General features: G+C 39.6%; 1 protein-coding gene across 1 annotated transcript; it reads right to left on the reverse strand.

Moving 5' to 3' along the window:
- Window positions 1–4038: 4038 nt before the first annotated feature.
- Window positions 4039–6687, reverse strand: LOC119220569 (uncharacterized). Its single transcript, XM_037476672.2, has 2 exons — window positions 6041–6687; window positions 4039–4624 (listed from the first exon to the last, which is right to left on the reverse strand). The coding sequence occupies exons 1-2, from the start codon at window positions 6652–6654 to the stop codon at window positions 4585–4587; spliced, it is 654 nt and encodes a 217-aa protein (XP_037332569.2). The 5' UTR covers window positions 6655–6687; the 3' UTR covers window positions 4039–4584.
- Window positions 6688–11178: the final 4491 nt, after the last annotated feature.

The raw sequence follows: 11178 nt of genomic DNA on the forward strand, positions 1-11178 counted from the left end.
GTGATGGAGCTGATGTTCAGCTCCCACTTGAGGTCCTGGGTGATGATGGAGCCCAGGAAACGGAAGGAGTCCACAGTGGTGACAGGGGAGTCACACAAGGTGAGGGGGGAAGGTGGGGCTGCGTTCTTCCTGAAGTCCACGACCATCTCCACTGTCTTCAGGGCGTTAAGCTCCAGGTTGTTCTCGCTGCACCGCGTCACCAGGTGGTCAGACTCCCACCTGTAGGCGGACTTATACAGTATTATGTCCACCAATTATTACCTTATATAAATATTATGTTATATATAATATTATTCTGAATTGCTTGTGAGGGTGAGAAAATAAGATAGTCAAAGTGTAATTTACTGATTCTTTAATGCTTGATTAAATAATAAATATGTAACTGCAAAGTAGTAATGTGTTTTGTATTTTTTGTATTAAATCCACCTGGGATTTTTGCTGAAATTGATAAGATCCCTAGAACATTTTCAATTAGCCGTCACTGTACCTCTTAAGATTTCATTAAACTTATCTGCTAAATCTGCTGAATATAAGATCCACTTTGTACCGTGTTGCCTATATGTGCAATAAAGATGACAAACCACTCTGATACACTTTGTGTACACATACATGAATTTATTTAGTTCCATTTAGTTACAATGGTTTTTGGCACGTTATTTTTGTCTATAACTATATTTTTACTTTCTTATTACTGCTGCTATTGTCTTGTTTTGTGTGAAATTTGTCCTCTTTGCTGCCGCCAAGGAACAAGGAAATGACTACAGATTAGATTAACTGCAATTTTCATTGGTTTGACACCCCAATGCAGGTCTTTTTTATGTCTTTGCATCTAGTCCAAATGTAAATCCAGTTCATCTGAATTTGAAAGAACTTTGGAAGCCCGGTTGGGGTCTGCAAAACTTCAGCCAAACAACTTCTCTCGTTCTGCTGGATTTATTTGTCAGGTCAAGTATCAGCGCTGCGTTTGCAAAGGCAGGATGCAGCTCTGTGAGCCCGTAGGACGGAAGAACAACTGACTAACATCCGGAAAACATTATCTAGATACAGATAAAACAGATTCCTATTGGCCCTAAACTGGCGTGGTAGAGGAGCAGGTCCTCCCACCGCGATACTAGATCCAATCACATACAATGTGTGGTCTCTTAAGATGAATAAAAACATAACGAACAAAGTTTGAGTCATGAATAGTGCTTGGTGTGTCTCTAACTCTCATCCTTCAGAACTGTATCTGCCTGGTTGTTATTTTATACTTTGCCCTATGACCTTGCACTCCTCAACCAGGATAAGACAGTGACTTCCTAATGAGCAGTGGGAAAACGTTTTTGATTATGAAATTGCAGTTGAATTTTAAAGCAAGTACATTACCTCCAGACTTGCTGTACTGTCTTTCCTTGTTTATAATGAAACAATTACAGGGCGTGTGGCGGCATCCCACAAATTACATTTTATGTGAAAATTGTTCTCCCAGATGGCAGACACAGGTTGAAGCTTCATAAACCAAGAAACCCTAAAATAGGCAGTTAAGTATAGTTATATTTATGCAAAAAAAGTACTAGCTTGAACTTATGTTAAAGCATAACGGTATGTGGTAATGTATAGGCAACAAAACTGATAAGTATGTGGTAAAAACATCCCTGCTCTGTTACAGTTAAGCATCACAAATACTAAACAATCTTAAGGCCACAAGCCTAATTGCTTGTGAGGCAACACGCCTTTTTGTAAGTGAACACATATTTTTGGTTAGTTCAGGTTTAAAATCTGACAACATTTCAACCAACAAATGGCAACAAAACTAGTAACTAACTAATGCAGGTTTTAGGATAGCTCCAAAGAAAATGATTTTCAGCCACCAGGTCTCCATGTGGGAGACAAAAGCTGACCATCAAAAGACAATGAGACGGACAGGAAGGCAGACTTTCCAGGAGGCCGAAGCGACCTTTGCAGTGTCTTTTGTTCACCATCAATAGGAAATAAGGGGCAATAAGGGAAGCCGTAAAGCCACACTATCCATTAATATAGACCACTGACACAACTGTTTCCTCCTCTTCCTCCAACCACCAATAAAGTAGTTAGTCAATTACCCCGGTGTTAAAGAAGTAAAGGTGGGAGAGTGAGAGACAAATGGGGAAGAGACATACAGACAGAGAAGAGAGAAATTAAGCAGGAGACAGTGTGGCGCTGCACAAATGTTGCCTTCCGATCTGCAGAGAAAGCCACACCGTCCTCCCTCTTTGCTTTTATTACTATCCTCTCTATTGTTCGTCTCTTCTTTCATTTCCTACTGTGCTTCACCTCCTCTGCAATTGTCATGATACCCGATGCTTACGATACCAGAATTCAATAAAATACTACTGTAGCTGTGCTGGAGCTACCACCGCCAGGTTGGTCGGACACACGGTTCTACTGAGCAATAGACTTTATTTTATTTTGTTTTTAGCAGGTACGTGGCGTTGTTGCTCTGCTCCTTGGCCTTGCCCCTGAACGTCTGCTCCAGTCCCTCTCTTCCTCCGAGTCCTGCTCACTGATTTTAAAGGGAGAAAATCAGTCATGATGTTGTTTAGCTCTGCTTGTTAACTACCTTCCGTTCAGGCCGTTCCCTGAACCACTCCTCCGGTCTCCGCTCTGCAGCTGAGCTAACCACACCCCGTCACCACAACAACAAATACAATATGATACCACAAATACCAAACAATACTGGTAAATTGATCGATAATAGTAATAAATAAAACATCTGTGTGGTTCCCTTTTTACTAGCTAGTGCCTGCCCAGCTTTTTTAACACTGCACTCTGAGGCATATACATACATATACTGTATATATACATATATACCCTCTATTAAAGGTGTTTCATCATAATAGTACAAGACAAGTCTATAAAATGAATGTGTTTCTCTGTAAAATTGTTGGTTCTCGCACTTTATTCGAATTAAGTTATTTTATCGTAATTTTTTTAAATTTAATTTAAGAAAATGGTAAAATATTTAAGTAATAATAATACAGTATTTCTTCCGTAAAAAGAAACAATTTGTTATTATTAGCATAACACTTAAATTTACATTTGGACTGTTAATTTACAGACAATATCTTTATTTTTTGAGTTTTGCACACAATTTTAAAAAACAGAAAAATTACTGTAAAAATTGAAAGTTTTTTTTTTTTTAAATAGGATTTTTTTACAGTGTATGTGATGCTTTAAACAAGACTCAAGTTCTGAATTTTGGGGTGCAACGAAAGTGTAGCATCAATAATTGTCTTGCCTGCACTATATCTATCCCTTACTTGGGGCAACAGTGACGCATGGAATGAAGAGGGTCTGCAGGGAACCCCAGGGTTGGTCCGGGTTAGTGGTTCGAATTTGACTGCTCTATGTCCCATGTCGAAGTGTCCCTGTGCAAGATACCTAACACCGAACTGCTCCCTGGGAGCCTTTACTGGCACCTCACTGCTCCCAATGGGTGGGATGGGTTAAATAATTTCCCACAGGGCAATCGATAAAGGATGTTACTTTCTTTCTTCTTTTACATCGACCTAAAGGCAGGTTTGACAAACTAACTATAGATTGCTTGATTTGATCAGTAATTTACCCCCCCCCCCCCCCCCCAAAGAAAAGCGCCTGGTCTTGTTGAACCTGGTCTTCAACCACTATTTTGTTTCCCATAGACTGGAGTGAGCTGTAAGACCAGTTGTAAATATGAAGTAAAGTATTCTATAAAGTTTGGTACTTCTCATTTTCACTGTCACCAACAGTTTCAGTATATAAGGGAATCTGTTGATACGGCCCTACTATAACATCAGCAACAATATTCTTACAAATATAAATTTAGAAATTCAATCAAATATATCTTGTATTTGATGGAATAGAATTGATATAATGTGCTTGTGTTGCTGAAACGTTCCTGAACCTTTTAATTAAGGAAAGAGAGGTGGTGGCATGAAGGTGAGCCAAATGCATACCTAAAATTAGTCATTATCGAATTTAAAGTAGGAAGCACTTGCAGCAAATTCAGTCATTATTATATATTTTATTTGTCGCATTACAAGTTATTAACATTCATGTGACAGAAGGACAGACGAGGGAGGGGGGGGGGATCTCACAATTAAGAACATACATAGTGGGATTTGATTCCAATAAGTATGTTCGTAATCAATTTCAATTGATACATTTCGTACATTTTTCAGTTGGCAAATGAAATATGTAAAAACCAATAAAGACACATTCAATGACTGATTCCTTCTTTCCACTTGAATGGCTGAAGAATAAAAAGAAACAGCATAGAACTTAATAGCAAAAAACTTGAGAAAATTGCGGTTTTGCTTACAAAAAAGTGTCTTTTAAACAGTAGTAATCCCGTGTCGGTTGTTCCTACTCTCTGTGTTTTAGGTGGTCGTCGTCTTCTTTATAAGTCTGGATAGAACTTTCGGGTTATTCCGCACAGCTCCAGTTCTCTGTCGCCTGCCCCCGGAACCAGGTCGACGCTGCAGCTGATCTCCAGGGGCGCTGTCGGGTCTACAGACAAGTGGCAGCTCCAGCCTCGGAGTCTGAGGCTTGGTGTGAGGACTGCACTTCCTCTTCTGCTCTGACGGATTAGAAGGTGCCCACGGCCAGGGCAGTCGACACAGATCGTCTAAAGAGTTTGAAAAAAAGAGGAAAAACAATGAACAACTAAAAAACAGATGAAATACGAAAAATCCAAATACTACCAAATTTTTAAAAATAACACAAATAGCTTAACATGAATATTGGTTGATAGTACAATGATAGTACAATGAAATTAATCAACGTAACGTATTTCTACCATTCTTGAAATGCAACTTTTAAAAAGAGTTTAGATGATTATATGTGGACATGAACATATAACAAATATACTAAGACCCGTTAGTTCATACTGTTATTTTTCCGAAATGTGGATTTAAGAACACAAAGGCTTCCTTCCTTGTTTTACCGAAGTCTCGCCAATTTAAACCCCATGTGTTAAATGCGGAAAAATGCGCTAATGGATGATTGTTTTCTGAGACGCGTCAAAATCGATGAAAATACCAGATCACACAATTAATCTCTTTCAAGATCTCACATCGATATTGTGCTTCATTCCTACTGTGACTGTAAATGGTCATGTCTTTTAGCCTGTATCTTATGTATTATTAATGCCAATAGAATTGATAGGATTATTAATACTACGTCAACAGTATACTGTTGAAGAGTGACGTTGACAGTATTTATAATTCACCTATTTTTAATAATTATAATACTGATTGGTATTATTAGCATCATCATTAGACATGCGTATTTTCAGCAATACAGAACTTCACGGCTCTCAGATCAGATAAATAACCCGTTTAAACAATTCAACAGCTACAAAAAAACGCACAGCATTGCGTCTGTTTACATTATCCAGTCTCATTTCAGACCCGTGGAATTGGATGGTGGACATGGAAGAAGTGAAATAAAGGCGGTAAAATAATTTCAATTAATAAATAAGAACTTTGCATCTTATGTTACGTTTCTCTGCGCGCCGAAGTCGCGTTTTACGCGTGTTCTTGTCTCTGCTGAATCCTCTCTTGTGGTTTTGGGTCAGAAAGTTCATAGGAAAACATTTGAGAGGAGCTGCAGTAGTTTTGACTGAAACTATAGTTTTAAAAATCAACTTAAGATGTCAACAATTCATCTCTGCTTTTGGTCTCAGGTGAAATGTCAGGTGAAATAACTGCGTATTGATTAAAATATTTGTATTTATCTTCAATGACCCTACTTTAATTGCGGAATTGTATGGATTATAACTTCAGTGTATTTTCTACATCACGGGTCTATAAAATAAAACGCACTCCTTTATGCTGCATGAGTCAAGCACACAGACTTTAAAAATGCTTCTCAGTTCATCTTTATAAATTCTAGTACAATTTTTAATTTAAAAATAAAAGAAAATCTGTGTAAATATCTCGGATAACACTCATTCTTCCGCATGTCTTCCCGTATCAATCCGCGTTTAACTTATATTCGTCCTTTAGTATTCCCTTTCTTAAAGGTTATTCTTTTTTGTCACCTGCTGGTTCTGGACTTGGTACCAAGCTGCCCCATTTCGCGATGCTTCAATTGGCCCTCCAATAGCTCTGGTACTGCAACCGAACGGCGTTCATCCCAGAAACCTCCTTCCCGTGGTCTCGTATTGCTGCCAGCCAACCGTTTCACTCTCACGGACAAGTAGCGCAAACTCTGCAGCATGGCGCAGGGTGTGCGGGGTGGGTGGGGGTGCTCCCGGGCTCCGGTGCTGTTGAGACGGCCTCTTCTTTTGGAGATCGCCGTACCATGAACGCTGTGGTGTCGAAGAGCAAAGGGAGGTTTCGTTATAGCGTGTTGCGGAGATGTGGCAGCCGCCAGGAGGAAACATCCACGATGACGCGGGTGGCACGGCCGCTGAAACAGGGCACTTGTCCGTGTGCTGGATTCTTCGGACCGCCGGTCCAGTCGCCGAGTGACTACGGTGGTGGGGGGAAAGATGTGGCCAGGGAGAGGGGGGGGGGGGTGGTCGGGCTTTGGAAGAGGCTTCGCGGTGTGGGCTTCCCGTGTGCACTTGGCGGCGGATGAAAGCGAGGTGTCGCCGGATAATGGATCGCCTGCTGGTGCACTTTCTGGAGCTTGCGCAAAAGTGGTATTCATCCCTCGTTCTTGAGCGGCTTTTACTGTGTGTGTGTGTGTGTGTGTGTGTGTGTGAGAGAGTGATCACACATTGACGAGGGGTGTGTGTGTGTGTTTTTGGGGGGTTGAGACAGACTTTGGTAGGGAAACACTTCCGGTTAAGCGGCCAATCGCCATCTGAGCTTTAAGGGTGGGCCACGCCCCCGGCTCTGGCTGCTGTTTTCTTCCTTTTCTCCCCAACGTTCTTATCATTAAAATGCCATCTGTTCATATTTCACCGCCGCTCCAACTGAGACCTGCGCTGGATTTGGAGCCAGAGGGAGTTACAGAGGCAGCCTGAAAAGCTGCGTCCAATTACAGCCCAGCTCCCCAGCAGCAACCCGCTGTGGAATGTCCCCTCCGCTCTGAAGCCTGTATGCCGGCTCCCCCAGGTACAGGCTGCTCTTATGTCCCAGATGAATGGGGGGGGGCGAGCAGTAAAACCTTAAGAATGATTGTTTTAATCTCGTGGAAACGTGAGACGTGATTTGACATTGCAGCTAAAAGTACTCTTTTATTTAATGAAATTACATTTACCCACAAGTTTGTGGTATTGATATGAAACCACAGAGCTTTTTCTTTGTGATTATTAATATACAAGCGTGTTAAGGAAGCACACAGAGACTCTTACGTATGAGGGGCCTTTTAGGACTTAACTATTGAGACACTCTTACACGTACTAATGAGACCCTCTTACGTGAAATGCTTTCACACAAACTACTGAGACACTTGCACATACATATGAAACTTGCATACATAAACCTATGAACATGCTTATATAAAACATACTAGTCTGAAACCCTTACACGCGCATAAATGTTTACTTCTGTGTCATATACACATACATATGAAATGCTTACATGCATTTATGTTGAGTATTGAATATATATATATATATATATATACAAACCTAATGAAAACCTATATGAGAATAACCAATGAAACCTTTCATCCATAGACATTGTAAGATGTTTCTGCCTCTAGGTGTTTGGTGTTGCGACACACCTCTGCAACAATCAGGTTGTAAAATGTTTGTGAAGTTAATGATTGACTTCCTGCACATCAAGTTTTTTTTTTAACAATATAAGTCTTAGATCATGATTTTAACTCGTAATGTTTATTTTTGTTATTTTGGACTTTCAGCAACCCGAGCATTACCACGACCATGCAGAGATGCACCCATTCGGGGTCTAACTTGTGGAATTGATGGATCAACACATAAAAGAGTATGATGTAAGTGGAAGCACTTGTGGACATATAAAGGAGTCTTTCTGTCATCTCTATACCCGTCACGTCAGGTAATGATCATATCCCAACATACAATGATATTGTTATTTTTACCAGTCATTTGTGGCAAAATTGATTGATGATAATGTAAACAATCATTGTCCACTGGGTATGTATGACCTTTTTTTTCTATGACAGATTTTGTTTAATACTACTGCAGAAATGGAGACTGTCACTGCATGCTCGCCATCTCAATGGCATTACACCAACTGACTGAATTTAGAGCTATTGACAAAGCAGAGTCACTTTAATATAGAGCCTGAGGCGATTCAGTTGCTGTGGATTGGAAGACTTAGAGCTCCAGAAATTATCTTACACCATCCATGCCTGTTACTGAATGTAGAATAAGATATTTGTCAATGTATCGAAGTTCAAGTTAACATTTGGCTGAACCGTCTGTAACCCACATCCTCGTTGATAAAGACCATGTTTCACAGGACCTTGCAATGGAAAAGAGTAAAATCTACATAAACAAGACAAACACATCAGAGAGTCCAGACGTTGGTATTGTGCTGGACCGACTAAAAGTTCTGACTAAACTGAGGGACTTTCCAGGGGCTTGCTGTCTGCTGGTTGCATTTGCGTATGCAGTCAATCTTAAATTCAAAGAAACCCATTTAAAGTTTTCCAGAAAGTTTACCTGGAGCTGGACAGTTCAAAGCTGTCCCCTATAGCTTGAAACCTAAAAAATGGGATTCTATCTTAAGATAATGGAACCTTGTTGAAAAAGGGAATTGTTGTTACTGTTGGAACTCTCATATGTGGTTACTGTTCAATGCTTGATTAATATATTTTTACGATATTGAGAAGTGTAGGATTGCCTGTTGTTTTTCTGGAGTTGAGTTTCAGGGTTGCTATTATTTTAAATATTGCTTCTTTAGTATTGTTCAAATGTATACAAACCATGCTTATTTAATGCAGCTGTTCCTGTACGTATTAATACAAATTTGCACAAATAAAGGTTAACCTGCCGTACATTTTATGTATGATGATCTGTTGGCTTAAGTTAAGTTCATTATTACACCAAAATAAATTGAGGGAATTAGACATAGATAACGTATAGCAACACAGTGAATAGTAATATTATTGAGTAGATTTAAAGTCATGGGATACCAACTCAACAATTAATTTAGGTCCAGAATGGCAATGGGAATGTGTTGAATAAATGTGAGTAGTTATTTTTTTCAGTAAATGTAAGTACATTTTTATTCTGTAAATATAAGTCAATTTTACCCAAATATCTAGTTATTATAAATTGCTTTGGACGATATAAAGTAAACATGAATACATTTTCCTTGTGAAGTTGATTTGGATTTGCTAAATATCTCTCATTGATGAATTACTGTTTTCACTATGTTTTACTCAAAGCTTTAGTAATTCAATTCTAATCCATTATATTAATTATCATTTTGTTGTCACAATTTTAAAAACATTGTTTAGAGTGTTGACCTGTTATTCGTAAATTCAGTTACATACTGTAAAAATAGCAAAAAGTGACGCCTTGGAAAAAAACTACTGTTTAAATTTGCAGAATACTACTGTATTTATTTTTTCTCTAACTCCGTCCATTACTCACATCATACAGTCCCATTTCATTGCAAGTGTCTACTTCTAATTTAGCACATTCAATGTAGAGACAGTGTAAAGAAAACCATAGACCTCATTGAACGGCGATTATATTCAAGTTTGACGATTTTCATGACTCTGAACGAAGCACCAAAGTGGACCGACCCAGATAGCAGTCAACTGTGGAGCCTCAGTCCACCAGATCCGCCCTCGAGTCACACTCGGTTTTGGCCATGCACTGTCGTGCTCGAGCCACACCTGCTCCTCCACCTCGCTGGTAATGTTTCCACCTGTGTCCAATCACCTGTACCTTCCCAGTGTATTTAAGCCATGTGTGTCCCTCATCCCATGTCGGGTCATTGAATGTCATTGAAGAGTCCATTTGTGTGTTCCCGGTCCTTCTCTGCATTTTGCAAATAAAGTATCCTTTTAGTTTCACTCTGCACTTGAGTCCTGCTTCCACCTTCTCAGCTCACCCGTTGTGGAGAAATCTCTAAATGTATGTATCCTAGTAGTCAGAGAGGTCCTTAACACAAGTACATTGATCTTTGTCTGGAAATGTAGTGTATAGAACGTGTTGATTCATAAGTCTCGCTTGCCTAAGCCTGAAGGCAACGCAGTTGATAAGGCCTTTTTTGTTAAGCTGTCACTCATGAATACACGTTCCTCTCAGTTGATGCCCCGCCCCCTACACCACATCAAGGTCAAAAGTCAGAATGTTAAAAAACACCCGTAAGTGAAAAAAGATCTGAAACTTGAAAATATAAGATTTGAATATGAAAATGTAAAATCTGCAACCAAAAAATATAATACAGAGAATTTCAACAAAAAAAAATTAAGTGAAAAAATGATAGAACTGAGTCAAAACTATACTCAACCCAAAATGAGTTTTGTCAACTCATTTTTATTCTAAATACATTGCTGTATTTTTCAGTGTTCAAGACCAAAATGTAAACTTTCAGGTTCACATTTGTTTTTCAAATGATCAGAACATTCGACCTGGATTTGACTCCAGAGTAATTTAAGGGGGAGAGTTGGATTTGAAAGGACAGTTGAATAAAAATGCAATGTTTTTTTTTTGTCTGTAAAGCTACTTATCTTGATCTTCTCGGTGTGCGTTTCTGAGTGTGCAGAGATGTCTGTCTTCTCTCTAATGCAGCATTCTGTAGCTATTATTCTAGAAATCATGACACAACCTCGTAGTTAAAAGGTGTTTTCTGCAAAGTGTGCTTTCTTTTATCTGTGCAGTCATCTTCTACAGCGCTTATCCTCAAAGGGTGGCAGGGGGGCTGAAGTCAATTGGAGCCAGCACCGGGCGAGACAAGTACACCCTAGACTGTCAATCTCCGGGCAGAATGACGGACAGATGTCTGAGAAATAGAAACAGCCACACAAGAAAGAAATACACCAAACGAACTGTATATTACTGTAAATAAGTCGCTTGATATGTCCTGCCATTCATCTCCAGCTCCATATGTTTAATGGCAAGATAGAAAGAAACTTCATCCTGATGCAACCTACTCTTCATGTTGGAAAGCTGTAAGCCAGATGTACTTCTGGAAAAGCAGAGTCACCAGCAGAGAGGCCATATACCCCTCTTCCATTTTCAACAGTCCAAAATGTGATGGGTCAAGACACCTCTGACGGTGCCCC

This window comes from Pungitius pungitius, chromosome 12 (assembly GCF_949316345.1).
Source record: "Pungitius pungitius chromosome 12, fPunPun2.1, whole genome shotgun sequence".
Taxonomy (NCBI): Eukaryota; Metazoa; Chordata; class Actinopteri; order Perciformes; family Gasterosteidae; genus Pungitius; species Pungitius pungitius.

Excerpts from the sequence above, each read along its gene's own strand:
- LOC119220569 (XM_037476672.2), bottom strand. The coding sequence starts at position 6,654 with ATGAATACCACTTTTGCGCAAGCTCCAGAAAGTGCACCAGCAGGCGAT. Across the intron at positions 4,625-6,040 it reads ACCAAGTCCAGAACCAGCAG|ACGATCTGTGTCGACTGCCC; the intron begins GTGACAAAAAAG and ends CAAACTCTTTAG.